This window comes from Haliotis asinina, chromosome 2 (genome assembly GCF_037392515.1).
Source record: "Haliotis asinina isolate JCU_RB_2024 chromosome 2, JCU_Hal_asi_v2, whole genome shotgun sequence".
NCBI lineage: Eukaryota > Metazoa > Mollusca > Gastropoda > Lepetellida > Haliotidae > Haliotis > Haliotis asinina.
Window position 1 is genome coordinate 89,741,019 of NC_090281.1, and position 19,625 is coordinate 89,760,643.

Here is a 19,625-nt window from a genome sequence, read left to right on the forward strand (position 1 = left end):
CTGTCGCCTTCAAGATGTCTGCGCCCAATGCTTCACAACAATATCAGGAGCAGCAACCTGGTCAGCGGCCTCGGGTGGTACGTGTCTATTTCATGATTTTAACACGTGGGATTACCTTTGTACTCAAGGCTCAGTGATTATGTCCAAGTGGTTGTTCGTCTTGATTACATGACCGAAACAACGATAGGTGATATCCGAATACAGGGACCATTTGCCATTCGTACGTTCTCTCCTGTAAATGACATTGAGCAGTTGAAAATGGATTCACCTCTGAATTCCAGATCGTTTCCATTGTGCCATCGCCTCTAGTTTAAAGGAATTCGTTGTTCACCACTGTAGCAAAGACGAGGTCATGTTTTTTTTATATTTGACTAATGTATCCCGCTACCGTTGTGTAAGTGATGAAATGTTACATAAAGTTGCACTAGTTGTCCAGTATCACAGTTCATTGCCCTTTTTCAGATAAGACATCGACCTGAACCGCCCTACATTATAGCGATGAAACCGCCCTATATTATAGCGATGAGGAAATATTTCTTTGAGACACTAATGAGAGTGTCATTTATAGAAGTTGGATATGTCTTTCAGTACGTTTAGATGCAGTTAAAGAAACATGTTAAAGGGGCACTGATGCGGAGCGAATAATGTTTCTCGCCAACGGTCGAATTACGAAACCAAACCGCATATTGGTCAGCGCCCACTCCTTCGACCATGACGGACAAAGGAACTGTGCTCCTATCCATATTAGCAGAATTTCTTCACCTTAACAGTCAGGAGGCCGGATGCCCATCATATGCCATTTGTTTAAAAATATCCATGATATTCCTTGTCTGATCGTAACCAAATATCCCAGCAGTGTAGTTCTTTTCGGATGCTTGGATGGTATAGCTACTGATCCAATTTGATCCTATTTCTGTGTTTTTAACCTCGATATTTAATCATGTTATATGAAAATATGATGTCTACAGGCACGTAGCAAGCCATTTGTTTCAGTACGGAAGATTGCAAAGCTTTATATATAGGTAGTTTTGAGTGTTGGTCCAGCTGTGATAGCAAATATCATACGTAAATTTTGGTAGCTATGGTAGCTACAATGGTTTATTATTTATGATAATAAAAACACACAGTTGATTTATTTAAATTCGTAAACAAAAAACGATGACTTTGCCTTTGGTAGAGAAATCTGAAAATTTTCTTGCGTAAAAAAACCCTTATTTCACCTATTTACACAAGTACACAGCAAATGCCTGTGTGTATTCCTTATGTAAAGAAATTCCGTTGGTATCCTCAAAACAGTTTCGGCCCATAAGTGTTTTCAGGTTGCATGCGACACAGAGATTACATCTTCCTTGCTGCAACTCGCGTTTGATGGTGTAAACCTACACGTGTTATTTGTCATCATTCTCTGGGTGGTCAATTAATGAATTTATAACAGGTATAATTAGTAGTAACACCACTTTGGTTACTCAACAAAGGTTCCCATTTGGCATTTCTCCTGTCTGGAGTAAATACTCAACATTATAAATTAAGGTCTGTAATGGGAAATGTATTGTATGTTATGTACTATGTGCATGTAAGTGATGCAAGAGGGTTTATCAGCTGAGTTACAAAAACAAACATCGATCAAAGGATTAACCGATAACACACTGATTGATTAATTACTTTTATCTTCTAGTGGATTTGTCAAAAGGCAGTGTGTGTAGATGACTACAACCTGTCGTAAAGAGTGAGTGCAAAAACAACATCCTCCCTTCAAAGAATTAACCACCCTTGCCTTGATTGATTGATTGCTCATCATTGGTTAACTAAATTACTTAGAATAGTGGACATCATACAATTAGTTGCCAGGTGTGCTATCTTGGGAGACCAATGAGAGGTTTATCTGGTTTTCTCCAACGAAAGACGTGAAACGATGTGTTACTTTTTCGCAAATGAGAAAGTTGTAAGACACGTGACACAGAGCAGGACTATTTACCAGCTGCAGATGAATGGAATACGATTTCTTTTACGTGGATATTGATGGATACATTCCTGAACAAGGTAGTAGCCTGACGTTGTTGCTATAAAATTAGTCTGTTTTACATTCATTATTTGCATTTTGTATTAATTTATTTGTTGTAGCTTTCAGCAGAATCTGTATGACAGAAAACACACACTAGATCGCATATGTGTGTGAAATAGGATCCACACTGGCAATCTATACAATGTATAAATGTTGCTGTTATGTTAGAAATTTACTATGAGTATAAGCAGATCATGTGTTCTTTTATTAATTTTCAGAATCATACAAATATGACAATAAACCAATTAGGGTTATGAGACAAAATATAGAGACGTTGTTTTTCCGTCCTAATAGTTTTTTACCATTTCTACCACTGGCAGATGATTAACCTTCAAAGTGTTTCATTTGTTTTCATAATCCATTTGTTATGAAGTAAAAATGACTTCACCTAAGTTGATCTGTCTATAATTAAACTATCAATTGCGCTTACGGAATGCATAGCAGAGGTCACGAACCAGTCATGAATTCTGGGATATCATCTGGGTACGCACGGGAGAAAAACAATAACAAAAGTTTACACCAGTCCACGGAAATTGCTCTGCATCAGTGCCCCTTTAAAACTCATACTTATGAGATGGCAAATATGTATTCAGGTGATATGATTTGACTAGAATGAAATTTAGGGGGTATAGTCTTTCCCTATTTCGTTCTGGGTACCATAGATCTTGCTGTAATACATATATGTTGCCCTGTTTATTTGCAGTCATTCTGGTCTTGCTTGAATTTGATTAAAAAGCAGTTATGTCAGCTTGTGATTGATAAAGTAAGTTGGTATACCTCATCAAAGTAGTTTTCCTAATTTTTTGGAAGGTGCATTCAGAGTAGACAGTGTATTTTTTGGTAGATATCATTTTGACATTTTTTATCAGTGTTGCTTTGGGTAGAAAATTGTAAAATATGTTCAGATTGATCACTTGAATTACAGCGCCATGCCCTGACAGAGGAAGAACAACAAGTCATCAACGAATGCAACAGAGAAAGCTTTTATTATCGATGTGAGTGTACGCCGTTAGAAAGAGATCACAATCAAACAAAAAATATGCTGTAAATATATTTGTTTGTATCAAAGTAATAGACTTCTATGTTACTACTCCCATGTGTACTCCTGTTGGGTCCAGATGAAGATAAAAATGGTTTGGTTAAAAATGTTTTGATAAAATTCCCAAGTGTCATTTTCAATAATCCTGCTACTCTAACAAATATTAATTTTCTTAGTCTCCCATATTCCAAGTATTAGCAATGTTCCAGCAATGTGACAGTGGGTGGTAAGGAATCTTTGAAAAGTCTCAGTCCCGTTTGTCTCATTACCATCAATAACAAAATAACTTAAGTGGTGTATTTGCTACATTTCATTTATCAGTAATGCAGTTTTCCAAAGTGCAATTGCAAATATATATTTTCAAAAATTGTAATATCCAATAAATGTCTTATGAATATCATTTCAGTTATTCAAGGATTTGTTGAGGGACAGTGAATGAAAAGTACATTTGAACATCACAAATTAGTCATTACTTATAAGTAGTATCAACGTAAAGTGTTACAAATACCAGACAAACATGAATGCAAAATCATTTCATCCTTGTGTTGGGTAGTATGGTCTTGAGAAAAACCTGCTCAGTATATTTTTCACATTCTCACTCTCAAGTGTTAAGCTTTGTAATATTTTGTATTTTGTGTTGCTTTGATCACAATTTTGAAAGCATTCTAAAAATGTTCTGCGTATTTGATTCATATAAAAAAGGTTTGGTCCTTGCATATTGCTGAATAAATAATTATCGTAAATTCGATGTTAAACTGAAATACTTGGTGAAACATGTCTTTCTTTTCTTGCGCAACTAGGCCTGCCCCTGAGTTTGAGTCTGATGGCTGGAGTCCAACTTCTTATTAACAGAGGTAAGCATGTTAGGCCGGTTCATCATTCTTTTGATAGCAGCAGGTCAGGAGAACTATCAGACAGTGCAGCCAAGCATTTTGGGAGGTTAGGCAACATAAAGGCATTAACCATGTTGATGCTCATTTATCCCTGAGGGTCTGTCTGTGAATGGTGTGATTGATATGAGAATCAAACCCAGGTATTCAGCATGATGAGCAAACACATTATCCACTAGGCTAACACACCACCACTCATCAGTGGAGTTTTAAAGTAATGTCGGAAATAGAAAAAATACTGGTATGTTTTTAGGCTGTTACTCTGTATCCATCAAATTTACACAACTTCAAATAGGATACATTGAAATAACCCACTTAAGCCTAACTGGGCTATCCATGAGATGTGTAGGAGCATATACAGAAAAGCTTGTTTACTCGTAAACCCTGGAAAACTTAGAAAAAATACAACTATCTGATGAAAACAATAGATCAGACCATAGATGGCAATTATGTCGCTCAGCCAGGTATGACAACAGAAAATCAACTCAGACGAGTTAATGCTCTCTCTATATCTGATTCCTATCCAATGCCTAGGATTGATGATTGTATTGATAGGATAGGAAAAGCTAAGTATGTGAGCAAATTTGATTTATTGAAGGGATACTAGCAGATCCTGTTAACAGATAGGGCAAAACAAGTATCACACCGTATGGTTAAAAGCCTTACTGTTTTAATCACACAACAGTTCAAATTGTTCATGTTCCAACTCCTTCCTTTGGATTTGAACACATACATCCAATAATTGTCATAAACTATACTGACATCATGGCACTTTCATGTATATTCATGGTGAATAGGCATGTAAAGTAACTTAGATTAACTTCAGATTTATAAACATATTTACAGACATATATATATCGCTTTGCTCATTTCTGCACCAATCTCTCCTCAGTAAAGTTCTTTTTTCCCGTTTCCTATGTCCCTGCCACTGGAACTGTAGTTAGGTCAAACGTATTTTAACAGATATTTCACTCTTATATAAACTACATAACTTATAGTGGTAAACATGAAAAAACAGGGGTTTTTTTTCTATTTCCAACAGTACCGTAGTTCATGAATTTGAGCAGTTAAGTGTTGTATACCCATTTTGATTTCTGCAGTACTGCATTTATGATCATGATATATAAATGCACAAGGTCGAGACTTCTCCCGTCAGATATACAGCCATATGGATCCCCACATGTGACGTGCCAATGAACCAACAGTTTAGGATTTTATTCAGCATGCTTCACCGTTAGTGGTGTTCATCGGAAATCATTCAAAAGAAGAATTGAGAATGATTAACTATTGCAAAAAAAATGTTTTCGATTAATAAAAATTTTGTTTGTTGGTTCAGTATAACACACTTGAATGAAATAAACTAACCATTAAATTTGACAAATATTCACAAGCAAACATGCACTCAATGGTATTAAGCTGTGCGCATCACATTCATAGCTTCATATTCATCAGTAAGGTAAATATTACTGTCACCTGTCTGAATAAATTTTATATCTACTGCTTGACAGTATTAGTTTTTAAAAAAAAACATTAATTAGAAATAAATAGGGGGAAAACCCTTCAAAATGATGATTACATTAAAAATGTATATATTTTGATTATATTCAATAATCATTCACACAAGTCCTCCAATAACTGATGGTGGATGTGTAACTTGGTGTCATTGAAGACATGAGGTTCAATGCTGATCGTCAAGATCCAGCGCTTGTTGATTTTGTGACTGTTAATTGGATGAAGACTTGTCAGATTCCCATTTAACAGGACTCTTAAGTATTGAATGTACTTGCATACAGGATAGTATAAATTTTGTGTTGGTGACCTAAGATGTTGAAATCAATGTATTTATGTATTAAGTGAGTGCTTATATGTGATATGTATCTTCCATATGTAAACAGATTCAGAATCAAACATGCCAACTAATTTCTGCACGTAATGTCCATATAAATGAGTCAATATAGAATGTGCTTAAGTCTAAGGGTTATGTCTATAATCATCAGCTGCACCCTGGACAAGATGGTGTCTGAACTCTTAAGAGGAAAATGTTCGTTCTTTTTAAAGTCCACACTTATACACAGTACATATAGATGTACACTTGGGATTCAGTTCAACACATGCAGTATGTCACCCTGCTTCACCAATATAGGGTTAGTTTTTTGGAAGTTTCTTGTTCTTAAACACTTTCAATAACACATGGATGGGATGAATACCCACTTTCAACGGTAACGTGTTTGCAGTTAAAATGGGTTATCCCCCTTTGTGTCTATGCATGTATATGCAGTCATTATCAGTGAATTTATGGATCACCTCTGTGGGCCTGTGGAGTGGAGAATTATTGTTCAGTCACAAGGCATGTCATCCCAAAAGACATTAAAGGTGGTACTTGATCTCAGGGTGTGGTAGCCTAATGGTTACAGGATTTGCTCATCACTCCGAAGACCCAGCCTCAAATCCTCCCATGGTGACATGTGTGAAGCCTGTTTTGTCTCCCACCATGATAATGGTGGAATATTTATAAGTTTGACGTAAAAATACTGAACTCACTCACTCATTTGTATGACAGAAGTTTGTCACATTTTTCATGTATTTAGTTATACCCCTTATTTTTTCCTTCTTCGGCTATTTCAGGTGTTTTAGCACGTTCACCATCATATGGAATTTATCCAAAACATATTGGTGAGTCATTTTCTGTTTTTAATGTATGGGTTTTTATTGGCTATGCTCACTAGACAGACTTTACATCATCTTCGTGACGCGTCTTCATGACGTAATAGTAGGTATAGATAGGAGGGTCTATGCAGAATTCATCTGCATTTCAGGGGGTAAACTATTTCGTTTACAGGTTTGTACAAACCTGAAATTGTGACAGCTGTTGTGTAAAATGAAAGCTTATGTTCTCACAATCTACTATCTTATAGTTTTGCCTAGTTTCCGAGTTACAACCCATGTTTTCATTGACGATTCTGTCAAGATCACTTGGTATCGCTAGGTTGTAATCCATGTTAGGTGGTATAAACCTACATGTTATTTGTCATCATTCACTTGATGCTCAGTTAATGAATTTATAACAGGCATAATTGGTGGTAACACCACTTAGATTACCCGACAGAGTCCCCCATTTGGCATATCTTTTGTCCGGATCAATCAAAGGATTATCCGATAACACGCTGATTGATTAATTACTTCTATGGGGATTTGTCAAAAGGTAGTGTTTATGTATGTACATTTACTAATCTATACTGAATATACTCTGTCATGTCTGTGTCTGTGTGAAAACAACATCTCACTTCTTTCAAAGGATTAGTCGCCAATACATTGATTGATTGCTCATTATTAGCTAACTAAATTACTTTTTTGAAAGAATGACGCACATTATGCAATTAGTTGCCAGGTGTGCTGCCTTGGGTGACCAATGAGACTATACAGCAATGTGAAAAACCTGACACGATATATCATGTTTTCATATATTAGACTGTTAGAGACACATCATTTAGGAAATCTGCAGATGAATTATATATCACTCATTGTTTGTGGATATTGATGGATACATTCCTCGAACAAGGTAATACCTTCACATTGCTCCTATAACTATAATTTGTTTTCATTTTAATATTTGCATTTTGTTTTTATTAAGTTGTCATAGCTTTCGACAGAATCATTGTTTTTATGAAGTGGAATGATACCGATGACATACACTATGGCGGGTGTGCGAATTATGATTCATATAGAGTAGTATAGGGAATGATAGTCCGAAAACACTTTTCAAAAACCCCTCTACAAAGCCTCATTTACTAAATGAGGCTTTGGTGGGACCATTAGCTCTTGCTATTATTGCCCCTACTACAAAGCTACGCCATCACGTTTACCGTGACTTGGCAGGCGGTAACACTGTGCCGTACGGTACGATCAATAATTCTTCTCTTACAAACCCCCTACCCGGCCCACCCCTCAAGTAGTACAAGTTAGGTTCGTCGGCTTTTATATCCACTTTATCTATGTTGTAAGTTTTGACTGACCATATAGGATCGGTGGCTCGCTTACGGCTATGTTATGTTTATATCGATGAAACAGTTTAACGTGAACCGCCTACGATCTCTTTGGTGTTCATAATAAAGGCTTGCTGGGCTTTTTGTATTCCCTGTGCTATGTACTTTTTTTTCTCTTCCTCGCTGATAGCAGATTTACGAGACTTGGATCGAATATCTTGTTTCATTCCGTTATATTTTTTGAGTTCAGAGATGATTGAACGAAACTCCTCTTCTGAGATCTTACTGTCAGATAGTGCCGTGGAAATTCGCTCACACACTGTGTTCAGCTTTGCTTCGGCCAGAACCCTGATCTCGTCGTGTTTCAATGCCTTACGATTAAGTCTGCGTGATACTAACTTAAGCGCCAACCCTACCAACCCTGTCACCCCAGCCGTTATTTCAATACCTAGCACTATAGGTGCAGCCACGATGGTGGTTAACAACCCAACGCCTGCCGCCCCTAGTCCCATGCTGGTTGCCATAAGGGTAGTGTCAGCCCCATCCACGATATTGAAAGCTCTATTGTATTTTTTACATAGTGCTTTCCGCGTGTCACGGTCTTGTTCTAGTTGGCGTTTCATATCACATAACTGCCTCAAGCGGAACCCATCTACGGTTTCCAATGTCTTCGCTACTTCCTCTACGACTGGGTACAGACCCATCCTATAATATATATTTTGAAAGATATTTTAATTGGGGTTCAGTTAAAAATCTATCAATGTATTTGAAGCCTATAAGTTCTAGATTAGTAGTCAGGGCAATAGGTGAGAGGCTAATAAAACTTTCTATTCTAATAAAAACCCCACTGGGGCTTATTAAGTGGTTTATAGGACCCGTGGTATCCTGTTGTATAACAATACGACAATATTCGTGTCTGTAAGACCAGCGTATTGACACCCCGGGTAAAATTTGGTGTACTATTGGGGGGTCTCCATCGAATGAATCCGTAAAGAAGACTTCTATGATGAGTGTGAAAGGGGGGGTTATTATTTCAGGATTACTAAATGTTAATTTATTTTTGAAGAAAGTTGATAATAACCCTTTTTTGTTGTAACCAGTAGATTGTCTGAGTGCTAATCCCCTCTCCGAAATGAAATCCCCGGCCCAGATACCGTTGTTCCTAATCTTAGTGATCCAATTATTTTCGTCTATTGTGATATAAGGTGAGGTGAGTGTTAAGTTGATCAGCCATTTAGGTTTTTTAAAATCTGGTAACGGCACCCGTCTGTACACGTTGTCTTTGAAGTGTAGGATGTATAATTCATCTTCCTCACCAGGCTGATCGAATCCCTCTGTATCTCCCAGGTCGTTAAGTGTAGTGTTGGGATGATGACTGGTCATTATTATACTATTATGATATAATTTCCAACTGGTTTTCTGATAATAATTCAGGGGTTAACTTTATACCCATGAAGTGTATGTTGTCAGGCAGGAAGATATTGATTAATGATATCTTATTTTCTACGATCACGTTGACCCCCTGCAGACTGGTCTTGGAGTCGACACCCACCCGCACGTAAACGTTGCAAACTTGATACTGGTGTCGTTTCACCCACCCGAGTTTGATCCCCTTCACGATCTCGACATCATTCACCGATGGTTCCCCTAGGTAGACTTTGATGAATAGTGTTGAGTTTGCCGGTAGACTCTCTAGTATCTTAACCACGCCTTCGAATTCAGACACCAACTGCAATTTCACGTTTTGCATGGCCGGTTTACTCGATAGCATGTGGGCTGCTATAGTGTTGACTGGGCTGACGACTATACTACGTCTCTGAGTTGGGACGTAAGCCACGAGCAGGGTTCCATTGTTCACGACTTTGTTTAGGTGGTTGTCTTTGTTATCCGTGAACACGTAAGGGGAGACGAGTCTAATATTGAGAAACCATTTGTTATCGGGTAACAACACCCACTTGTCATCTTCGGTGAAGACGAGCATATATGGTTTGTTTTTGACGACGGTAGTGCTCTCAACATCGTCTAAGTCGAACAGTTTACCTCCGAATGATGGGTATATTCTCCAGTTGTCATCACCGGTGTTGACGAGGGCGTACTTAGTGTTGGCTGTTGCTCCTGTGGTATCTATCATATCACTTAGGGCTCCACCGGAGGGGATTTCAACGCGTTTGTAAATGTTGTTTTTCAGTTGCAAGGCGTACGATTTACCATCTACTCCGGGAGCGTCGAAACCGCGTGTGTCTCCGAGGTCGGAGATCCCTATATTGACGCATTTTTTCACTCCGGGTCCTTGTGCGCTGGTCATGTTACGTGAAGCGTTAAGCTGAGGTATCCTATATTTACAGGATTATGATTTATATCTAACACCGATATTGTCAGCTCAGGTATGTTACCCTGGGTTAATCTCTTATACTGCCGTGGTGAAAATGACTCGGTTCTACCGTCGTTGAATTTCTCAGTTTTCACCGGCACTGCTCTCAGTATAGTGGAAGGGTGGCCTCCTTGAATGTTATACGTTGTGCTCACCTGACTGAGATGAATGTATAGCTCTCGGTACGGTACTAGTTCGGGTAACTTCGTGCCTGTGACGGTTGTTGTTGGTTTTATCTCGTCAGGAGACATACCGAGTATCCTCGCTAATGGTCGGCCGAGCCTCAAGGAGGTTCTTCCGTTGTTGATTAACACCACTGTGCCGTTTGAGTCGTTCATCTTGAGATCGGCTCCAAGGGGTTTGAAGACCTCGTCGTTTAGCGAGCACACGCTGTAGTAGCCGTCAGTTATTTGACTGCGAGTTCCACTGACGAACAGCTTATTGTTGCTGATATTAATATTAGTCCATTGCGGTAGGTAGGTGATATCGCAGAGTGCGACTTCGAGTTGACCTGACGTGTTATCGATCGCGTGCGTCAGCTGAACGGCCTCACCGCTCGTTATTCCTGGAAGTGTTATGTACATATTACATATATATTTATTTATATAATAGTTTTAAAATGTATTCCCCTGGTGTGTTTTACCCTAAACTGGATGTAGATTTCTCCCCCATGAAGATCGTGGTTGCTCCTGAGTTGTATTTCAATGCCCAGCTTTTAGATGTGTTCGATAAGTATAAGCTTTCGGTGACTAACATTGAGGCAGTCCACGCGTGGTTCAACAACCCTATGCAGTTCTGGCAGAATCAATTAAACTTTGCTGTGTGGTGCGCTACAACGGGGTGTGGTGTGACATTGACCGACACTCGGCGTGGACCGCTGAGTCAGTCTGTGTTCAAGTTCCACGTGTACTACCAGGTCAGACGTATCCTTAAAGAGATCAGCGCCCCCCTCCCACAGGACAAAGCGTGGGACGCAACAAACAACCCATACGATAGACGGGCCTACGAACGTATTTGTAATGAATTCGAAATAAACCCGAAGACGGATTGGCGTTTGCCGGGGCCGAACCACGGGTTGGGTATTCCTTCTGATGGCGTGCGATCAGTGAAAGAACTCAGTGATCTTGTACTGAAACAAGGTAAACTACGCCCGGACTTTGCTTTGTCGAGTAATGAATGGAGGGATGATCGTATGAACTTTAAAGGTGGTGTTGCTTTCACAGTCCAGAAAGTGGAGCAGTCAACCGCAGACGGGTGGAAAATGTTCATGCTGGACACATCGAAAGGATTCACTCGTGCTGGTACAATACGCTTGAACGACTCGATTCGAACGTATGTGTGGTCGCTGTTGGGTGCGCAGTCGCAAACGCGTTCCAACATCATCGGTAAGGGAACTGCTTACGACGCTCAGAAACAGTTCGTTGCCAACGTTGAGGATGCTATTAATTCTCCAGTTGATCTCCCGCGGGCCATCGAACGCTACCAAAACGTGTTAGAATACGCCAGATCGAAAGTCAACTACGTGTTCGGCGTGGGGCTGTACATGTCTCCGAGTGATATGCAACTGAGAATAAAAAAAGTGGTGGGTTATAACAACGAAATAGTCATAGCCACGAAGGATCAAAAGTTGGGTATCAACCCCGATATTAACACCCCACATATCCCACACACCCAACCACGTGAAAAGGGTATAGTGGCGCCACCCCCGGAGCCTAAAGTTCATGTGCCCCCCACACACCCCCATATGCATGTGGGGGTACAGCAGCATATTGATAGTAAAACGGCCCTGGTGGTTGGTGGGGTAACTTTGGGACTTATTTGGTTAAAGATTTCTTAGCCGCTACGTACACCAGACCCGCCACGGCGACGATGGCTGCCCACAGGTTTTGACTGAGCCACATGGCAGTTTTAGACAGAGCGCTCAACAACCACGAGACGATGCTACCCAGGATGCCTGGAAGGGCTTCGGCGGCTTTACCAGCCAGTTTAGCTAGGCCTTCCCCGAGTTTTTTGATCCAGTCTTTAACACCACCACCGCCACTTGGAGTTCCACCGCCGGCACTTGGGGGTGTGGGGGCACCCCCCACCAGTGACACCACCAGGGTTGATATGATGAAACCCAATGCAGTCAGAATGCTGGCGATGGTGATCCCTTGCTCCCGGAACAATATCCGAATCCTGTCTGCTAACGTGGTGTCTCGGTAGAGGACTTGATTGATGGTTTCCCGTATACGGTTGACCTGGGATCGAAGCTTTTCTTTGAAGGAGGATGCTGTCTCCAACCAGGTCTGCCTTTCCTCTTCCAAATTACGTATTTGTTTCTCGATGTGGGCTTTCAGAGCCTCGTTATCAGTTTCACCGAGTTTTTTATTTTCATAGGCGATGTTGTTGTCTAACTCACTTATTTTGGCCGTGCTTTTCGCGAGATGTCCGCGAATGGTTTGCATCGTCAGATCCAACCCCCGCAGTTCCCGAACGGTAAATTCGAGCCCCGGGAAGGGTTTGTTCTCGTAGTCGGCCAACACCTTTTTAATATCATAAGTCATGTTTTGATCTGATATGGCGTCCCTGATACTTTCCAGACCTTGAACTAACTTCGGAGGATACTGCTTAGGTCGCGCGCCACCGTAATCTATGAAACCTAGTTCATCTTGGACCAACTGACTTCCATGTTTACCGGCTAATGTTGATAAAGCAAGCGGTTCTCTAGTGCGTTTATTCATGAGATCGATCTCCGGGCGAGACTTCAAACGCAGCGTGCCATTGCTGAGGGTAAAATCGGAATAGTTCCTTCCCAACGGCTTGAGTTTGGATTTATTTTCAACTGCGTTGTAATAATCATCGACGGCGTCCTTAAGGAGCTCGTCACCTTGCGAGAATGAGGTCTCCTGGTCATCATCGTATACCTGGGCACTAGCGCCCCGCATATCATCCATAGGTATGTCTTCATCCATTAGTATTAAAAATATATTTCATTTATATAACAATGTACGGCAGAAAATTAGATCCTTTCAGAAAATTGAGAGAGCCATTAGGCGCCAGAGCCGTGCGACAGTCGGTGACCATCACCAACAATCCCAGCAAGATAGACCAGAATCAAACTCTGCTGGTTAGATTTCCAAACCTTGGTGAGAATGACCTCATTGTACCAGGCACTGTTCGACTGGCGTTCAATATCACGTTGACCTCCGACAACGACAAACGCGAGCTAGTGCGGAACGTGGGTCGAGCTATCATCAAGAAAACGACCGTCAAGATCAGCGGTAACGAGGTGCTGAGCATCGACGACAGCGACGTGTTTCACTGCTACAAGGATCTCTGGAAAAGCGATGGAGAACGAGTCAATGATGTGTACCAGGGTATCAGCAAATCAACCCGGGCACGCATAGGGTATGTCTTCACGCAAGACCAACAAGACAAGCTATCGGCCGGTGAAAAGGCCATCGCTCTAGCATACGGGAATCGATTCTGCGTGCCGCTCGACTTCGAGTTGCTCACGGGACACGCGCCGTTTTACCAGGCCGCGCTGGGTGATAGGCTCGAATACGAGCTCACGTTTAACGACTATAGCAAAGTAGTGCGTACGCCGAACGGTGATGAGGCCAGTTATGCCATAGACAACATCTCTCTGGAGTTCGACATGGTCACTAGCCCGGAGCTGGCCAGGCAGGTTCGAAGTCAGTACTCTGGGAAGATGGCTATCCTATACGATCGCGTACTGAGACATAGATCAGTCGTGCGAGATAAGAGCGACACTGTGTGGAATATCAACCTGAACGTGCCGGCGAGATCGATGAAAGGTATCCTGGTCGTCCCCGTGGAGGATTACGAGCCATTCCAGAGGGACAGCGAGAAGTTTTTCAACCCCGAGATTGAAAAGGTGGAAGTGACCATCGAGGGCGTGCCCAACCAGCTGTTCAGTCATGGTATGAGACCACACCAGCAGTGGGATGAGATAAAAAAGCTACCAGTGGGGGATTACATAATAAAGGACCTGGACCTAAGCTCCGTGCAGATCGGTGAATACCTGACCACCAAGTACGCCCTATGGTTGGACATGCGATCCACGGATGATGATAAACTGCACGGTAGCGGACGTCGTATAGATAACGGCAGCGAAGGGATAACCATCCAGATTACTAAGAAGGCTCAAACCGCTGGTAAGTTGAAATTATATCTGTACGTTATTATGGACGCGCAACTTAATATAGACAATGGGAGATTCGTGCAAGCCATCTACTGATGGGGGGTACCCCCCCACACCCCCCAACAATAAACAAGACCCCCACACCCCCCAGGGGTACCCACAACTACCCACTGACCCACACTGCGCTATCATATGCGGGCAGACTGGCTGTGGGAAGACCGTTTTCGTGTTGGATATGTTGGAGGGTTACTACAAGGATGTGTTCGATAACATCGTTATCATGTGCCCTACTCTGAGCATGAATAAAACGTACGCGCGACCTTGGGTGATGACGGACCCGGACGTACACAAAATCGACCCTGGAACACGCCTGCAGGACTGGTTGAAAGCTCTTCACGAGAAATTTAAAGGGGAACCGACGCTGTTCATACTGGACGACTGCAGCGCTAATCGCGAGATAACAAAAAAGAGAGACATGCTATCGTACCTGGCCTTCTCCGGCCGGCATGCAAATCACAGCGTCTGGGTGCTAACGCAGAAGTTCAACTCGGTGTTGAAAGACCTCAGGGAGCAGACGCGATGGGTGGCCTTATTTCACTGCAAGGATAGGGATTCGTTTGAGGAGTGTTTGAGAGAGAACGATGTGATGAGTAAATTAGAACGGGAACGGGTGAAGAAACAGCTCGCTGAAACTAAACACGCTAAGCTCGTGCTAAAGACCGACCAACCCGTGGCTTATATAGTATGCTAAGCAAAGCTAAGCAAAGCTAAGCAAAGCTAAGCTAAAGCTAAGCAAAGCTAAGCATATAGCTATGATATTTGAAGTATTTATCGTGTGCAACTTAACTTTCATTTCTCTGTGTTTTGTCTGCATCGGGTATTATATAGTTAAAACTAAATCTTACTTGTTATATTATAAGATGGAGTGTGAGGAATTGCTCGAACAATTGTCTGTGGAGGGTTCCCCAACTGGGGATTCCCCCAAGCGAGAGAAACTGGTGGCGTTGGCTGTTGGCGGCAAAGCCAAACATTACTTTGGAGACTACACCCCGGATAAAATTCACAAAATGTCAGCCGAAGAAATCGATAAGCTGTACGCTAGATACGAGTCCCGGCTCGGAGCAGAAATGACAAAGACAATAGGATCGGCTATGACCCAGATATACACCGGTATTGTATCACAATTCCTTCCCATTCCACCAGAGCGCCGACTTTACCTGTGGGAGGACCTAGATAAAGACCCTTTTATCGAACACGCCGTGAGCTCTATCAGCTGCGGGTTGTACCACAAATATGGTATGTTGTTGGCTCCAGTGACGGCGGCGATTATCACGGCAAAACATTGTCAATTTGAGAGAAAGAATAATAATAATAGTATAGATGGATACTGCACAGGAGGAGACCCCAGTGGATTCACAGGAACCAGTGACGGTGGAGACCCCAGTGGTGGTACCCCCCACACCCCCTATAGTAACCAGGCAGAAGAATCCTAAGAGAGTAGCTGCCGGTAAAAAACGGTGGTGTAACCAACATAAAATGACTAACCCAACCCGACTGTTGTTGGCTGTAGGCGTAACTTCTGCCGTGGTTATAACATGGTTATACACCTCCCACAGTGAGCCACAACCCAACAGTGAGGTAACCCCCAACAGTGGGGGTATGGGGGTATCCCCCATGGTAGACCCGCATATCATGTTATAATTTAAAATATTTTATATCATATACATAATGTCTGAGGGGAAAACGTTCGTCAACGACGCATACCACGCCACAGTGGTAGCCAGTCTAGCAGTAGGGTACGCTCGGTTGACTAAAATGGTGCTTAAACAACCAACTATCAAGCTAGATTTCAACCTGCAGGATATGGGTATGCTCATAATGAACCTTGGTATGGCGATGGCCACAAAAGACATCCTAGTAAAACAAGGAATAATACCTGATAATATAATGAAATAAATATAGGGATGGCCACGATAGCTATGATGGTTGGTGGGGCGTTAGTGAATGCCCTGGCATTTTCCGGGAGTAATTTCCTCTTCTCGAAACTACGAGATGATCACGCGGCTGAAATACAGGAAGAAAGGAAGCGACACGATCTCGCTACTGAGAAATTACAAAGAGCACAGGCTGAGTACGCTAAAAAACGCCTCCAGAGGATCGATTTTATTAATGAACAACTCACGCGTGAAAAACATTCAACGATGTCGATGAAGCAATGAAAGAATACTATCTACTAACTGGTAAACAATTGGAACCGCTCAATAAACCCACACTCGCTCAGTACTACACACCATCCAAGGGACAAATGAATCGTGAACTGGGCTTCATAGTGTTGGGTATAGCAGCTACTGCGTTGGTTGCTAAGCAATTAAACTAAAATACCTATATAAGTAAACATGAGACCCGCTCCATACCGATGCGAATATATACTTATGGGGAAGACCGAGGCCTGTGGTAGGAAATGCAGGAATCAGGGGTTCTGTTGTTTCCATATGGGAAGTCCTAACTACACGTGTTCTGTGTGTGGTATCGGGGTTAAAGGGCACTACTGTTTATGTAAAGCTCACGGAGCGAACGTAGTCAGACATCAACTCATATACGAGAATAAAAAAGGCTACATAAAAGAACGTAGGCGACTGCTCAAGATAGACTCCAATTAGAGATTATACACACCTACGTATAGCTATGTCTGTGGAAAACATATTCAAATATGAACTGGCCTTATGGGGCAGCTTCAGATTTAAGATAATAGTGGACGTGGTATGGATTAAAGAGGGTGTTAAGTATACTCGCCCCTTCGAATGGGAGCGGGATATCGCGTCTCAATACCATATAGAACGTTTTTCGAGTATAAGTGAATACAAGGAATACTATACCCAAGGCGAGTACTGGATTGAAACAGCCACACTATATATTTTACCAGGTACGTGGGGCGATTTGACAGAATGTCTAGAATTGTACCCGGCCACCAGAAAATATTTTTTAAGAGTTACTGCCGACCAATTAGACATTGATTCTCTTAGGTGTAAACACTATGGCTACTGTGCGCGAGCTCAAGCGGGCCGCAAAGCAGAGAGGTGTTATCGGGTATTCTAGAATGCGGAAGCCAGCATTGTTGAGATTACTAGGTTTAGAAATCCCTCCTATGGTAAAACAGTTAAAAGCTCAAGCGAAACAACTTGGATACACGGGTTATTCAAAACTGGGGAAAGCCGGGTTAACCGCATTGTTATCACATACCCCAGTAGCACGTCCAACTGTAAAACAACTGAAAGCCGAGGTACACGATTTGGGTTTAGGTGGGTATTCTCGTATGAGAAAACCACAGCTTGTAGAATTATTACGACAGAATAGAGCTATTGACCTACAGTTTGTGCGCACTGAGCACGCCGTAGGCAATTATTTGAGAGGTTGGCGCATGCACATTGATAGAAACATAGACATTATAGATATCAAGCCTCTGATAGCTGATAAGGTCAACCAGGAACTAAATAATCTAGGAAGTATCAAGTTTCAGATCACAGTGAAAATGTCGCTCGATAAGCAGGTTGGGAGTACCACTGAGTATGTTCAGCCTTACTTCCGAGGTAAACAAGAGGTCGTCACACATGCAGAGACCATTGACGCATCAATCGATACAAGTTTTCAGCAGATACGAGAATACCTAGAACGCTACACACACTTAGGGTCCGGGTGGGCTGTAGATAAAATCGATAATGTCTATCTAGATATAGCTAAATACGTGCCGTTCAGAGGTGGGTCATACCTAGCCTTGCCTCCCTACTATAAGAACAAACAAGCCATAGTAAACGTTAAGAATAGAGGAAACGATTGCCTGAGGTTATCTATCAGGTCAGCCTTATTTCCAGCTGCCACTAATCCGAACAGGCCTTCTAATTATCCACAGGACGATGGGCTCAACTGGGATGGTATAGATGAACCCACCCCAATATCCCAGATCACTAAAGTAGAAAAACAGAATAATCTGGCTATAAATGTCTTTGGACACGAAGGTAACACAACAATAGTACACAGGGTCAGCCCGGTGAAGGATTGTCAAGTTATTAATTTATTCATGATTCAAAAAGGTGAAACGTATCACTACACGTGGATAAAACATCTCAGCCGGTTGTTGCACGACCAGTCGAAACACGTTGGGGAAAAACACTTTTGTGTACGATGCCTACACTGTTTCAGTCGGGCTGATTTATTAGAATCCCACCTGGAGGATTGCCAAGGTGTTGGGCAGACGGCCATACGAGTCGACATGCCTAAGGAAGGTGAAAATATCCTAAAATTCGACAATCACAAGAATCAAATGTCTGTGCCTTATATTATATACGCCGACTTCGAAGCCTTAATTGTAGGGGAATCATCCACTAGTGGGAGTTTCACACACAAAACACAAGAGCATAAAGCCTGTTCGTTTGGATACATTGTCGTCCGTTGTGACGGGGAAACGAAAGCTCCGGTAGTGTATAGGGGTCCTGACGCGGCTGAAAGGTTTCTAAAGTGCTTGCAGGAGGAAGAAAAAATTATTAGGAATGCATTGTATAAAATCGCTCCAATGCGTATGACCAGAGCCGACATGCTAGCTCACGCCAGTAGCACTAACTGTCACGTGTGCGACTCACCACTTAACGGTGATTCGGTGAGAGATCACTGCCACATAACTGGTAAGTATAGAGGCGCCGCTCACAACGCGTGCAACCTCAAGCTTAAAATCAATCCTAAGACAATAAACATTCCCGTTGTCTTTCACAACTTGAGAGGATACGACTCTCACTTGATCATGCAGGCCATCGCGAAAATCGATGGTAATATAACGTGCATCCCCAACAACATGGAGAGATACATCTCCTTCAGCTTAAACGGACTTAGGTTCATTGACTCGTTTCAATTCCTCCTGTCGTCACTCGACAGTCTGGTCAAGGCCAACAATACCTTCCCTATCACAGATCGATACACAGACGCCGAGACTAGACACCTGCTCATGAGGAAGGGCGTATACCCATATGAGTACATGGATAGCTGGGCTAAGTTCACAGAGACCAGACTACCTCCTATCGACTGCTTTTATAGCAAGCTGAATGAGGCGTCCGTCTCACGAGACGATTACTCGCACGCGATTAA

At 42.1% G+C, this 19,625-nt stretch overlaps 1 protein-coding gene across 1 annotated transcript in view; it reads left to right on the forward strand.

Annotated features, from left to right (window-relative positions):
• LOC137274555 (OCIA domain-containing protein 1-like) overlaps positions 1-19,625 on the forward strand; it is a 27,823-nt gene continuing 8,198 nt past the window's right edge. The window contains exons 1-4 of the mRNA XM_067807809.1: positions 1-77; positions 2,988-3,057; positions 3,902-3,955; positions 6,617-6,664. Of these exons, the coding sequence (XP_067663910.1) occupies positions 15-77; positions 2,988-3,057; positions 3,902-3,955; positions 6,617-6,664 (235 nt within the window). The 5' untranslated portion in view covers positions 1-14. The remainder of the gene's footprint in view (positions 78-2,987; positions 3,058-3,901; positions 3,956-6,616; positions 6,665-19,625) is intronic.